This window comes from Fundulus heteroclitus, chromosome 6 (genome assembly GCF_011125445.2).
Source record: "Fundulus heteroclitus isolate FHET01 chromosome 6, MU-UCD_Fhet_4.1, whole genome shotgun sequence".
In the NCBI taxonomy this organism is placed as follows: domain Eukaryota; kingdom Metazoa; phylum Chordata; class Actinopteri; order Cyprinodontiformes; family Fundulidae; genus Fundulus; species Fundulus heteroclitus.
In genome coordinates, this window is record NC_046366.1 from 5,219,000 (window position 1) to 5,234,319 (window position 15,320).

At 43.0% G+C, this 15,320-nt stretch overlaps 1 protein-coding gene across 1 annotated transcript; it reads right to left on the minus strand.

The window, feature by feature from the left end:
• Positions 1-586: 586 nt before the first annotated feature.
• On the minus strand, positions 587-8,418 carry LOC105925177 (calcium-activated potassium channel subunit beta-3). Its single transcript, XM_012860904.3, has 4 exons — positions 8,177-8,418; positions 6,067-6,270; positions 3,686-3,857; positions 587-2,957 (listed from the first exon to the last, which is right to left on the minus strand). Exons 1-4 carry the CDS (start codon positions 8,260-8,262, stop codon positions 2,589-2,591), a joined length of 831 nt encoding a protein of 276 aa, XP_012716358.2. The 5' UTR covers positions 8,263-8,418; the 3' UTR covers positions 587-2,588.
• Between the last annotated feature and the right edge of the window lie 6,902 nt (positions 8,419-15,320).

The window sequence follows — 15,320 nt, forward strand, 5'->3', positions numbered from 1 at the left end:
AGGATGTGTACAATTTACAAGGTATTTTCTCTAATGAGCAACATAGTGTCATTGCAACACACTTTAAGACTCATCTCTCTCTCTAAAAATAAAGGGAACACTAAAATAACCCTTCCTAGATCTGAATGAATGAAATATTCTTATTAAATACTTTACATAGTTGAATGTGCTGACAACAAAACCACAAGAAATATTGGAAATCAAATTTATTTACCCATGAAGGTCTGGATTAAAAATTAAAGTGGAAAAAAACACTACAGGTGGACCCAACTTTGATGTAATGTCCTTAAAACAAGTCAGAATGAGGCTCAGCAGCGTGTGTGGCCTCTATGTGTCTGTATGACCTCCCTACAACGCCATGATCCTGATGAGGTGGTGGATGTTCTCCTGAGGGATCTCCTCCCAGACCTGGACTGACACATCCACCAACTCCTGGACAGTCTGTGGTGCAACGTGGCGTTGGTGGATGGAGCGAGACATGATGTCCCTGATGGGCTCAGTTGCATTCAGGTCTGGGGAACAGGCGGGCCGGTCCATAGCATCAATGCCTTTGTCTTGCAGAAACTGCTCACATGCTCCTGCCACATGAGGTCTAGCATCGTCTCCTGGTAGCACCTCCATGATCTGGACACTGACAGACAGCAAACCTTCTTGCCACAGCTCTCATTGATGTGCCATCCTGGATGAGCTGCACTACCTGAGCCACTTGTGTGGGTTGGAGACTTCGTCTCATGCTACCACTAGAGTGAAAGCACCGCCAGCATTCAGTAGGGACCAAAACACCATCCAGAAAGCAGAGGAACTGAGAAGTGGTCCTTTATTGGGGGGTCTTGCTAACCGCCTCTAGTTTCCACCTGGTGTTTATTCCATCTGCACTACAGCAGGTGAAACTGATGGTCAGTCAGTGTTGCTTCTTAAGTGGACAGTTTGATTTCACACAAGTGGGACTGACTTGGAGTTACACTGTGTTGTTTAAGTGTTCCCTATATTGTTTGAGTAGTGAATTTGGTGTATGTGTGTGTGTAAACATCTTGAAACTCTTCTATGTAGAGAAGATTGTAAAAGAAAGTGTTCCATGAAAAGAACAAGTACAGCAGTGGCCCTTTCGTTGTTGCTGTCACACAAATGTTCCATAATGCTCAAGAGTCAAATCCTGACTGACGGTCTCCTGTCCTCCATGAGAACAACGGGTCCTCCTTTGGGTTGAAAAACGTTTAGTGTTCTGGTCTGTAGGCCACTTCATCATGTTTTGCCTTGTGGTGCGCTGCTCCATCATGCTGATTGTTCCTGGATCGTTGGAAGCAGTTCACTGCAGGACGTTTTCATCCAACTTCTTATTGGTGGCAGTGTTCTTGAACCCACCTGTAAGCCACCCCACACATGGTCTGTACCGGGATTCTTGATTGTTGACCCATCACGGGGCTCCTGGGACAGCTTATCTCTTCTTGCAGTTTCTGTCTGTACTTGATGTTTTTTCTAAGGCTCACAAATAGCTTCTTGTCTCATCATTGTCCTTAAGTGGGTGTGAGAAGCAGATGCACGCATTTTTGACAAGATTTGGGGAAGCTCTGCTGTTGTGGAAATCTGATACTGTGCCCTCCTCAGGAGGACACCCTCGCTTGTCGGATAGTCTCAGGTGTCCTGAAGTGTTCTTCACTGCAACTGGACCTCCAGCTTTGAAGTTCTCGATTATCCAGAAAGCAGGTTCCTTACATACAAGACCATTTTGATGGCTGCATGCTTGTCTTTGGAGGCAAATGATTCTAGAAAGACGATGAGTTCAAGCACATCTTTCCCTCTTGTCTTAATCTTGTTGATTAGATTGGGTGATTTCTGCTGGAATGATGAGATGCCTATCCTAGAATAAAGTAGCTGATCCTTTTGTGCCAGGGCAGAAGGATCTGTCTGACCCTTCTGTGAGATAAACTAACTATAATGAGCATTATGACCATAACTCATACCACTTTACGGGGAAAATTATGGTTTTGTTCCTCTACAAAAATTTGCAGCCATGATTTTACTTTGGCTGAGGCCCATTATGTTGTTTTACAAAGATTATATTTCCAGTATATTAGTACAAATAATAGGTAACGTAGATTATTAAAGTTTGTAATACAAAAGAATACTTGATAAGGACATAAAAGTCAATAATTACAAAGGCAGCTCCTTGTTTTTATTTCTATCAGGTTCCATTAGACTGAATGGAATTACTAAAATGTGAAATTTCTTAACAGATAACCTGGCCTTAAAAGATAATAACTGGAGCTCCGCTAATGAAGGCCATTAATGAGACCCAAAAACCATCTAAATGTAAAGAGACCAAACATTACCAGAATGCTTAAACATGAGAGGTCAGTCATTTTTCTCTCCCATGAGTCGGATCGGACTGGACCGGGCTCAGTTAACCACAATGCCACTGACCTCAGGTTAGTTCTGGCCTTGTTGTCTTAGCGTGTTGTGCAACAGGATTTGGAAATATGTGGATATCCAGAGACATAAATTGTGAATGTTTTGAATTTGGAGTCCCTAAAATGTCTCACCTCCTCAATACCAGCTGGTATCAGTCCCATGTTGCAGGATGGAATAAGTCACGAAGGAGATTGCGTGCCTGACCTCTGGAGGAGCCGATAGATTTTACCCTGACTATATCTCGAAGTCCGCCTTCCTCCTGCTGGATAACTGCTCACATTGGTGGACAGGCGGGCTAGGCACTGTGTCAGCTTCACAAGCCCCACCAGTAGAGACCCACCCCCCAGCATCAGACAGGGCCACAGCAGTCCAAACAGCACCCTCCTCAGGGTGTACTTCCTGCTCAAGATGACGTGGTCGGGGTGGCCTCTTTGGTCACTGAAGCACAAGGAGCTGTTCTTTAGCTGACTGTCCAGCCATTGCTTTACTTTCTGCACCTCATCTTGAAGCCCTTTTCGGTCCATTTGGCATTTGGGGAGGTAGAAACACTGGAAAGAGAGAAAAACAATTCAAGTCCCTTGTTTTTTGAGACTGTCTAAGTACTGAGGCATAGCAGCTTTTACATTTGTGAGCTGCTCAAAGGCTGATGTGAATCTGCTGTGAAGACATTTAAGATGTGCCAAAATGGTTGTAATGACATTTCATGGACTTCAGGTTCTTAACTCTCCCCCTTCAGATCAACCATTTCTTGCTATTATGATCTCTGTTGTTCAGGAACCTTTAATGGACATATTACACAATGCTTTACACGGAAACCCGCCATTTACGGTCCATGGGTGCACTGAATTTTTACTTCCACAGGATACTTCCTGTTCTGTTTCTGCTCCGCTTCTCTTACTGGCTTCCATGCTTGCAGGCTGCAGCTCTTTTGCCAAGATAAAATACCAATGCTGCGCTCTCTTTTGGAAACCCTGGGAACTTTCATACGATTGGCTCAGAAACAAGGAAGTAAACACAAGCTACACACTGAACCGAAGAACCTCTGGACCGTACCTCTAGGTTTGAAAGGAGAAAAAACGTGACTGAGGCATTTAATGGAGAGGACCGATTGTTTATGGGGAACGTTACTTCCATCCCACGTGACAAATGAGAATGATTTAGGTTGATTTTACTGTAAATATCTTACTTATTGCTCCTTTAAATCGGATTCAAACGTATTATGAAGACGGGGTATTAAAGGTAACCTCAAAAAACATTAAATGAAAAATGAGCATACCTCATTTGGAAGAAAGACAGAATCCTCATCCAACTGGAGAAAGGCCGACTCGTTGGAGCCAGTGACGCTGACTGTCACTGTTAGGCAGGGCACCGTGCTCACCCCCCTGCAGTCCACCCACTCATCTAGGATTTCTGTCTGAGGCAGGACACAGCTGGCCTCCTCCCAGCAACTGGGGGACAATCAGCAGGAAGGTTTCAGACAAGGATGACCAAAGACTGACATGTAAACTATCACCAGCATGACAATAATTCTAGTATGTCAACTATAATGCTGTCACAAGAGGAAGCAGTTGGCTGGGTGCACATCAACCTTGTATAGGAACACAAAATACTTGAGAAGTAAAAGAGCAAAGATTGCAGATGTGGTGCGGGAGCAAGAGAGTTAAATGTTTAATGCCCCTTTTAGAGACACTTCAATATGATTTGCTACTGATCTGCTTGAATCAATCCAGAATGGGTGGTTTTCCATTACAGCTGAATATGGTGACAATGTGGGCTACTATGGAGCTAAACTGGGGCCATAAAGTTTATTAAAAAACGTTTTTTTGAAACTGAAAAAACAACATTTGAAATAGAAAAATCATTTTGAAAGTGTAAAAAAAAAAAGAATTTGAAACCGAAAAATTATTGTGAAGCAAAAAAATATTTAAAAATGAAACGTTTTTTGAAACTGAAAAATATTTTTCAAGCTGAAAAAGATTTAAAACGGAAAACAAATGTTTCAAACTACTTTTCAGATTCAAGTTATTTTTTTTTTTTTTCAGTTTCAAACTGCTGCCCCTTCTGTGTGGCAGCAGGACTTAGATGACATGGGTTGTGGAATGATGACTGACATGTGCGTAAAATAAATACTCCCAGGGGTTGCATTCAGAAGCCATGGGAACTAGAAATGTCTTTATTACATCATCGATATTCTATGTTTATGCGAATCATTTTGAAAAATAACATGCTTCAATTATCTAAGATGTTTATGTCAGTATATGACACAAATCTCATCTGAGAAATTATTATATTTATGAATTTGTGCAGCATTTTCAGTCCGTGTTGGACATTTCCAATGCTCTTAAAGTAAAGCTGAAGACCTGCCAGACTGCAGCTGTGGTGGCCGGTGGGAGTAGGACAACAGTATTTCTTCCTCGTCATCTGCTGGCAAAGATAGAATTGAAAAGCTTGGATTTTATATTTTTACCTGGTCATTGGTGCCCAGAACACCTAGGAATATTTCTTTCTGGCACCTAAGCTGTCATCATCATTCCATTTCCTGTCATCTAAGTCCCGCCCCCATACTGAGGGCGCAGCAGTTTAAAAAAAAAAAAAAAGTGTAACTGAAAAAAAAACTTGGATCTGAAAAATTATTTCAAACATCCATTTTCAGTTTCCATTTTTTTTCAGTTTCAAAGTTATTTTATCTGTTTCAAAAAAATGTTTTGAAACAAACTTAGTGGCCCTAATTTAGCTCCATATAGAGTCATCACAGCAAGGTGGCGCTGTGGGACGGAAAGATGTCTGAAACGTGGCAGGTAGCAAAACGGCCCAAGTTGGTAGTAATGGAAAAAGGGCATTAGACCGATGTAGCACTTAAAGGCCTTTTGTTGGAAGTGCAGCTTCCCACTGGGTTACCATTTGGATGAATCTTTCTTATAGCCATATGCAAAGATATTCCATCATGTGTGAAGTACGTTAACCAAAGATATATGCATGGGCTAATAGATCTAATCTAATTGGGTTAATTTAACAATACTGACCAAAGTTTTAGATTGGGGTAGTATGTTGTCCGACATGAGCGTACAACTTCTTTCCCTTATTACTTTATTCAGATCGAAGGTGGAGTTATTAGCTTTTCTACCTTATTCCCAGCCAAGGGGCTTTCTGTTTGGAGTTTGCATGTTCAACCTCTGCCTGCATTGGTCCTTTCCAAGTGGTCCAGCAATCAAGTATCGAAAAACAGAAAGATGGAAAGGATCCCAGGTCCCGGATACTTTTTACTGACTGGTTATGTTGACGTAAAGTCTCCTCAAGTTAATGGGCTTAAATCTCCTTTGTTTCCCTGTTATCTTGGATCAATGTGATTCTCGGTGTTTGGTGAGGCCTGGGCATGTTGTAAGAATGCCTTTTTGTCGTTGTCAGCCTCTGAAAACTGAGGGATCTGGGAGTTTGACAGCAGCTGATTTCATCATAAGGCAGACAAAGCAGAGATAAGACAATGGAAGGAGAGGGGGGGTAAAGCAAAGTATTGTTAAGCTTTATTTTTACTCCAGCAGAATAGCAGCGCAAAGACACAGGCGGGAGTAGCCCACACCACCCCCAGCGAGCCATATGCGTTAAAAAATATGTTGTTTTTCAGCCTTACTGACAGCTTGGATGTGTATACCAGGGTACCTGTCAATGTAAGGTTTGACTGTAGTAATGCCGACCACAAAGAACATGAGCACAGAGAAGGCAATCATGGCGAAGCCCAGCAAGATGGCTCGGTCTTCCCCGACGCTAGACGTAGGCATCTGACTCCGGGGTCCCTCCGCACCATTTCCATCGCATCTTTGGCTCCTCTCCTGCTCCTGCATCACGGATGTGTGGTGGATCTCCCTGTTTCTCTCACACACACACACACACGGACAATCAAGTAAAGGTTTAAACAACACAGCGTCATGGCGCTCATCCTCAGACTTTATGAATTAGTTTGCTTTTTCTTCTTTAAAACAACTTTCAGGGTTGAATATGAAACATGTCCATCAGATTAGGACTTTTAAATGAAAGTACACAAATGGGGACATATTTGTCGATAAAGCTGTATAAAAAGCTTTAAAATGTAGAAATATGATCTGTCATAAGAGCTCTTGCTGGGGCATTTTGGATAAATTTAAGACTTTTTTTTTTTTACAAAATTTGTGGGACTAATGAATGACTAATCAATCCTTGAAGTAACAAATGCATCGACTAGATTTTCTGCCTCACTCTGGGACAGAATATATCTAATTTGGCCAATCTTGTAGAGGTGTTCTGGTTCATTATCCTACCTAAAGGCCCAATAACCATCCATTTACAGAGAACCGCCACTTTTTTAATTTCCTGCTGTTCAAATGGTCCCTCTCCTACTGCTAATGTTTGCTGTTGTGAAAAGCTAATTCACATCTGACTAAAGCACATGGTGCCTAAGGTCTAATTAAACTTTGGTTAACTTATGTTTGTGACGCCGTGACAGAAAATGTCCTTTTTCATATAGATAGCATTTAATGGTTTTTATGGTAAGTCAACAAAGGGGATGTTTGTAGGAATATTTGACAACAGGAATATGTCAAACAATATTTCCTTCATGGGAGAAGGGGAGGTGTGAGGAGTATAAATACCTCAGGATTCAGACTGGACTGAAGACTCAACTATGAAGCTGTCTACAAGAAGGGACAGAGCAGACTGTACTTCCTGATGAAGCTTAGGTCCTTCAGGGTTTGCAGCAAGATGATGCAGATCTTCTTTAAGTCTGTTGTGGAGGATACAACCTCTTCTGCCATTATCTGCTGGGGACGTAAAAGTACTACATGCTAATAAAAAAGGCAGGTTCTGTTTCGGGGATTTCTCTGGAACCTCTGGAGTTTATTGTGCAAAGAAGGACCCTTCATAAAATGAAGAAGATTACAGACAACCCAGAGCATCCTCTTAATCAGATTGCTTAAGACAGACCGCTACAGGAGATCCTTTCTGGCCACCGCATTCTAAAACAACTCTTTGAAGAAAACTGTATAACAAGAGTTACAACGTTCATTTCCCTTTGGGATTATTAAAAGTAGTTTTGAATTTAATGGTGAGCCAAATATCCCTCTATTCGCTGCAGATCTCTAAGAGTAGGCTCCCTCACCGTCCTCTTCGCTGTGTGTGGTGGCAAAATGAATAATGGTCTTCCTCCAGCCTGTTAAAGGAATGGGTCTCCGTGTCACTTCACATTTAGACCTCAGGGAAACAGGGAGTCATTGATAACTCATTAGAAATTTCTGGAAATGTCGATCAACTTTCAACAAAAAAAAAAAAGAAAGTATAACTTCAAAAAATGCTTCATTTATTTTAAAGGACGTGATGGAGGCACCATTAATTGTACCTCTGGTGATATTGTTTTAAAAATATTAAATAAATGTATTCAGATAAAAAAGTTGGCTTTTCAAACTGTGTAAAGTTGTGCTGCTGGAATAAAGGTGGATTGATGAAAGTTCTCCCTGACCACATGCTTTACTGGAAAGATTCAGTGACTCCATCCAGTGACCGTCTCTTTAACGGGACACACCAAAAACGTTCAAGAGTAGATATGGAATGAGTCAGTCTCAATCTTAAACAGTTTTCCTTGACGCGTCCATGTTGCTGTTTTCACACCGTCCCCAGTGTACACCATCAGTGTTTATTTTGTGAGGCCACATTTCAAAGTTTTTGTTTCCGCCATAATGAACCTCCCCAGCAGTGCTTTCCAAAGGCCCGCTCAACAGCCCGGTCGATCATTTGCTCTTACCGTGTCTGCCGCCTGCGAGCACCATGCAGGTTGATGTTAATGGGGATGCTAAACGACCTCCGGGGAGAAGCCGTGTTCAAGAACATGCCCGGTCCTATCTCAGCCGCCTCCTGGCTTCCAGTATGTATATCCTCCTAACAAGCCTGTTCTCTATCTGAAAGTCAAATGTCCTGCGTCCAAACGATCATCTCATGTCTCCAGCAGGCTGGAGTGCAGCGAGGGGATTAATGTACCGGGTTGCAGTTTATTCACCGGGGAACTTCCTGTTGTTTACCAAAGCTCAAAGGTGAGTGCAAAACCTTCCACCCTCCTGTGTGTTTCTATAGAAACTACCTCAGGTAAGTCAGGTAGCATGTTAATGGGCTCTCGCTTGACGTGTGGCAGTCAGCTGGAGCTGTTTATCATGAAAAGGCTGAGCTTCCTTCATATGAGGCTTCTATTGATTACGTGTTTGACAGATTCAAAGCATTTAGAGGGCATAAGAAGTCAAAGAAAGCGATCAAAAACACAATTTTAAACAGTTTCCTTATTAAATAGGAGAAACTCGCACAAGCACACGAGTCCTCATCTTTATTCCTGTGGTCTGCTGAGGCTGAATAATCTGGATTCTTTTTTTTTTTTAATCTGGATTCACTGGTCTCAGTGCAGGAAGCTGAGCATGTTTATATATGTTATTCAAACAATCAGACTCTCTTATATTATTTATGAATTGCTGAAAAACAGACGGAGGTATTAACCTGTTGACAGTTTGGTTTAATAAAACAAGCCCGAGGCTAAAAGCAGCACAGCGGTCCGAAAACAGAGCAAGCTCTCATCAGAACAGGCAGCCGTGTCACACCTACTTTACTCAGTATTGAATATAGTTAAGCTTTTTCCTTTATAAGCTGTATTGTGTAGCTTGCCTGAAGCACACCTCATTACTTACTTGTATTTTGTTTCCTATAAATTTTTAAGTAGATATGATCAATATTTCGCCAGGCTTTCTGAAGGTCACTGAAACTTTTTCCTTGAATATAGGTTTCTGGTTTTAGTATCTTTCCCAACAGGTTCTTATAGCCACTTGAGCAAAAAGAGTATATTTCTTAATATTGTACACCAAATACAGTCCTAACATACATTCTAAAAAATAGGGCACATATAGCTTACCATGCAAAAGTATTTATTCAACATGTTTACCTTTTTTTACTTTTTGTCACACTCATTTTGAAGATGAAGGAGAGTGATGAGTGTTTTCTTTCTTTTTTTTTTTTTTTTTACAAATTCTAACCTAAAATCTTGTCTTGTGCATTTGTATTCAGTTCCCATTTGTTTAGATACCCTAAAATACAATCTAGCCCTATGTCACCTAGTTAGTAAATAGGCCCCGTCCACAAAAGGATGGGTTTGGCTGTATCCGACAAACCTCTTGGTTAGATGAGGGATCCAGTCCAGATTAAGCGGCCATGAAAATTGGAATATTTGAAACCGGCTCCCAAAGTGGGAAAGTTTAAAGCTGTCCTTCGTGGCACCTTCATCTGAACACCCCTATCCATATAAACTGGTGCGTTTCTGCATGCAAGCCAATGTAGAAACAAGTACAATGACGGACTATGGAGATGCGGTTGTGTTTTAGACACTATTCAGTTTATTGTGGATTTTACACTAACACACTTTACTTCTCTGCAGCCAAAGGCCTCTTTTCTCACTCATGCATTCATTTTTTCCACCCCACTCTTCTTTCTTCTCCTTTCATCTTTACTTCTGTGGCAGTGTTGCTGTGCCTCTCACTGGCATGGCATAGGTACTAGAATGCCTATAACAGCTCCTCCAGCTTTGTGCGGTTTCGTCTTTATCTTGGAAAATATGTCTGTGTGGATGTAGCCTTATTCTCAGGATAAAGTCGTGTACATGCTCTGGAAGATCAGAGAATTATGTTCTTTTAATCGACATGGCAAAACCAATTAGCAAGTTCTGGTCAGGACATTTTATCCTTCACAGGAGCTCCATAGCAGAGCTCATTGGAGTAGTGCAGTAACCACACTACTTCAAATTTCTGACCAATCGCACAACATTTCCCGGACACCACAGAGGAAATAAAACCTAGGACATGTGACAGAATGGGGTTATTTTGTTCTTCAAGTCCTCTGAGAGAGATAACCATTTCTTCTGTTCTTTTGAAGTGTGCATAGACCTTAAAGGCAACTTCTCTGTGAAGGCCTCAGAGGTTTGTGGGGGTCATTAATGAACCAATAAGACAAAGGAACTGTCTCTATGGTGGCTGGTTTTAGCAAATAGTGCTCTGTAGCACTGACCTGAAGGTAAAGCTCAGTTTGCATACAGGATGTGTGGGGATATGTCAGCTGTCCTCATGTGTGACTCTGGACTTGAACAGGTCCTGGATGGACGGAAGATGATCATCTCTGTGGACTGAATAGTTTGTTGCAGTCTGGAAGAGGAGTGGGGGAGAGAACATACCCCTGGGGGTGGGGGGGTGCCAGTGCTGATGGTGCTTGTGTGGGCGAAGAAGTCAGGAAGCTTGTTATCCACTAATGGGTGGAGCATGGCACTGTAAGCTGGATGGACTTTTGCTGGAGATTTCAGGGTTTATGGTATTGAAGTCTGCAAACAAGACCCTGGTGTACATCCCTGGGTGGTCGAAGTGGTGCAGGATGAAGTGTAGTCTCCATGTGACTGCATCATTTGCCATCCTGTTTGCCAGGTAACCAAACTGCAGTTGGTCCAGCAAGGGGCCACTGTAGTTATTTAACCACATGATGGTGTGTTTCTTGTTGACTGGGATTGTGGAATGCTTGAAGCACAAGGCAACCTCCCACAGTTCCAGCAATCTGTTGAATATCCGAGTGAGCGTGGTGCCTAGAGTGGACAAATTAGTGGGAGGTGTGAACGCCTGCTTTTCAAACCTCAAGTTGAAGTTGAGGTCATTGGGGTCAGGGCTCCTGGGTAATGTGATGTTCCTCAAAATATACACACTATAGCTTGGTAATTTGTTGAAAAGCTGTATTTTAGCTTCAAGTCAAGTCAAGTTTATTTGTATAGCACATTTCAGCAGCAAGGCGGTTCAAAGCGCTTTACATCATAAAAAACATAAAAACATCATTAACACATTGGTCTGGAGAGTTGATACAGCAACAACAGGTATTTAATGTATTTTGGTGCTAAGCCATTCGGTGATTTATAAACTAACAAAAGTATTTAAAAGTCTATTCTCTGAGAAACAGGGAGCCAGTGTGAGGACTTTAGAACTGGGCTGGTCTGCTCTGTCTTCCTGGTTTCAGTGAGAATGCGAGCAGCAGCATTTTGGATCAGCTGCAGCTGTCTAATTTATTTTTTTCAGCAGACCTGTGAAGACAGTAATCAATGTGAGTAAAGATAAACATATGAATGAGCTTCTCTACATCTTGCTGTGACATCAGTCCTTTAATCATAGAAATGTTCTTCAGCTGATGGATGGCTGACTTTGTAACTGTCTTTATGTGTCCTTGAAGGTTCAGGTCTGAGTCCATCACTAGACTATAACGGAAGCTGTGTGCTGCAGTTTGTTCCTCTTTAGGTCCAAAGATTATAAGTTTGACACATTCATGCATTGATCTGTTCTAAGCATCCGTTCAGTGCATGGATGGGTTCAGAGTCACCTGGTAACATCATAATGTAGAGCTGAGTATCATCTGCGTACAGTGGTTATGGTAACTAATCTTGTTTCCAGTTAAAACTTTAGATAGTGGGAGCATATAGATATCAAATAGAAGGGGTCCTAGGATTGAACCATGGGGTATCCCACTTGTGACTTTTGTCCACTCTGATGAGAAGTTACCTATTGGCACAAAAAAGTCCCTGTTCTTTAGGTAGGATTTGAACCAATTGAGAGTTGTACCAGAGAGTCCTACCCAGCTCTCCAGTCGGTTTAATAATATATTATGGTCAGTAGTGTCAAATGCTGTGCTGAGGTCCAACAGAACTAGCACTGTGGTTCTTCCACAGTCTGTATTTATGTGGATGCCATTGAGGGCGGTTCTATGGTGAGCATGGAAACCTGTCAGAAAAACATCAAAGTGGTTGGCCATTGTAAGGAAGCTATTTAACTGTTGAAACACAGCTTTTCAACAATTTTACTGATAAATGGAAGATTGGAGATTGGCCTATAATTCTGCAGATGTGATTTGTCCAGCTTGCTCTTTTTTATCAGTGGTTTAATAACAGCTACTTTTAAAGCCTGAGGGAAAACCCCTGATGAGGGATTTACTATTTGGATCAGGTCAGATGCAAAGGCTGGACTTTTTTAAGGAAGGGTGTAGGTAGAATATCAAGACAGCAGGAGGAGGAGCTTAACTGATTCATAGTTTCTTCTAAGCTTTTACAATTGAGTAGTTGGAATGTAGTCATTTTCTCTGCATTTATTATATCTGAGCACAACATTGGTACTGGATTTGGCATTGGTGTGCAGATTAATCCTCTATTTCTTTTTTATTTTCTCTACAAAGAAGTTGGAAAATTCATTGCAGGCCCTGGTAGAGTGGAGCTCTGGTGGTACAATAGCAGCAGAGTTTGTGAGTCTTTTTAAAGTGTAGTGAATAGAGGGCGAGCATTATTAATGTTTTTGTTTACGATTTCTACAAATAACTTTTCCCTTGCATGTTTTACTGATGATTGATAGCTTTGCAGCCTCTCTTTCTAGATTTCATAATAAACGTGAAGTTGAGTTTCACGCCATTCCTCCCTACGACAAAGTTGTCTTTCACATCTCATATTTTCACATCTTTCTTTCACATCAGATTTTTCACTATCAGCGACAATCTTTACTTTAATGGGAACAATGGAATTAATAATGTCTTAAATCTTAGCATGGAAATGATTAACTAACTCATATATTGTGTTATAGCATTGAAATGAGGCGGAGGAATATATTTAATTAAAGGTGTCAGCGGTGTTGTCTTGTAAAAGAATGTTTTGTTGCAATATCTGTATTGCTAAGTGAGTTGACAAGACTTAGACTTAGACTTTCTTTATTGTCATTTTGTAGCACAGAGTGCATACAGAACGAAATTTCGTTTTTTCATACAGCTCAGAAAGATTGCAGTAACTCTACAGGATACCTTGCAGTGAATTTACAGTACAGGATAAGAAAAATGCAGTGGTAAATCACAGTCAAATACAGGATAACTTTCAATTTAACTTTCGGATAAGGTGCAGCAGTGAGCAGTAGGCAGATTTAAATGTAAAGACAATGTAAGCAATGTAAACAAATATGCAGTAAGGTGCAGCAGTGATTTAACAATAGACAGTTGCATTGTAAACAGTTTTGCAGTACGTTTCCGGAAAAAGTGCAGCAGCGATATTGAAGGATACATACATATGTGCAAATTAGCGGGTCGAGTGTGGTACACAGTCCGTTTTTATACTTCAGCAGTTCAACAGTCTGATGGCAGCAGGAAAAAAGCTTTTGCAGAACCTGGTGGACCTGCAACGGATGCTGCGGAACCTCTTTCCAGAGGGCAGCAGGGAGAATAGTCTATGGTGGGGGTGTGAGGGGTCCCTGATGATGTTACGGGCTCGAGACACACAGCGCTGCGATGAAATGTCTTTAATGGAGGGAAGAGGAGCCCCGATGATCCCTTCTGCTGTCCTCACCACTCTCCTCACGTTCTTCCAGTCGGAGGCACTGCAGCCTCCACACCACACAGAGAGACAGCTGGTCAGAATACTCTCTATGGTGCTTCTGTAAAAGGTCGTGAGAATGGGCGGGGGCAGGCGGGCTCTCCTCATCCTCCGCAGAAAGTACAGTCGCTTCTGTGCCCTCTTCACCAGTGACATGGTGTTCATAGTCCAGCTGAGGTTGTCCGTGATGTGCACCCCCAGGAACTTGGTGCTGCTGACCACCTCCACAGCTGAGCTGTTGATGAGCAGTGGAGCATGGTGAGGCCGGTTCTTCCTGAAGTCGACGATGATCTCCTTCGTCTTCTCCACGTTCAGGATCAGGCTGTTGTCTCTGCACCAGCCCACCAGCTGCTCCACCTCCTCTCTGTAGTCCTGGTCGTTGTCGTCTCTGATCAGGCCCACCACCGTTGTGTCGTCCGCAAACTTCACGATGTGATTGGTGGTGAACCTGGGGACGCAGTCGTGTGTCATCAGAGTGAACAGCAGGGGGCTCAGGACGCAGCCCTGAGGGGAGCCCGTGCTGAGGGTGATGACATCAGAGGTGTTCTGTCCGACCCGGACTGACTGAGGTCTGTTGGTTAGGAAGTCCAGCAGCCAGTTGCGAAGGGGTGTGCTGAAGCCCAGATGCTCCAGTTTTCCCACCAGATGCTGTGGGATGATGGTGTTGAACGCTGAACTGAAGTCCAGGAACAGCATCCGCACGTGCGTGTTCTTCTCCTCCAGGTGTGCCAGGCTCAGGTGAAGAGCAGAGGAGATGGCGTCCTCAGTGGAGCGGTTTCGTCGGTAGGCAAACTGGAACGGGTCGAGTGTTGGGGGGAGACTGGAGACGATGTGTTCCTTCACCAGCCTTTCAAAGCACTTCATCATGATGGGAGTCAGTGCAACAGGCCGGTAGTCGTTGAAACAGGTGACTTGAGGTTTCTTTGGCACCGGAATGATGGAGGCAGACTTGAAGCATGCTGGCACTGTGGCTTGGTCCAGCGAGGTGTTAAAAATGTCTGTGAGGACACCAGCCAGCTGACCTGCACACTCTTTGAGCACCCGCCCAGGTATGTTGTCGGGGCCTGGGGCCTTTCGCGGGTTGACTCTCCTCAGAGTCTTCAACACGTCGGCAGTGTCAAGGCAGAGGACCTCCTCTTCCTGATGGGGAACAGCTTTCACTGCTGGAGTGCTGTTTAGTGCCTCAAACCTCCCAAAGAAGTTATTTAGTCCATTGAGGAAGTCAGCATCAACTTCACCCACCGGGGGGGAGGGCGTGTTGTATTCAGTGATCGCCCGGATGCCTTTCCACATGCTCCTGGTGTTGCTGGCATCGTGGAAAAGCTCCTGGATTTTCTGGCTGTGGTTCCGCTTTGCAAGCCTGATGGCACGGTTCAGGTTGGCTCTCGCTGTCCTCAGTGCCTCCTTGTCTCCAGACTTGAAGGCTGAGTTCCGTGCTTTTAGCGCTTGACGGACCTCCGCAGTAATCCAGGGTCGTTGGTTGGCTCGGGTG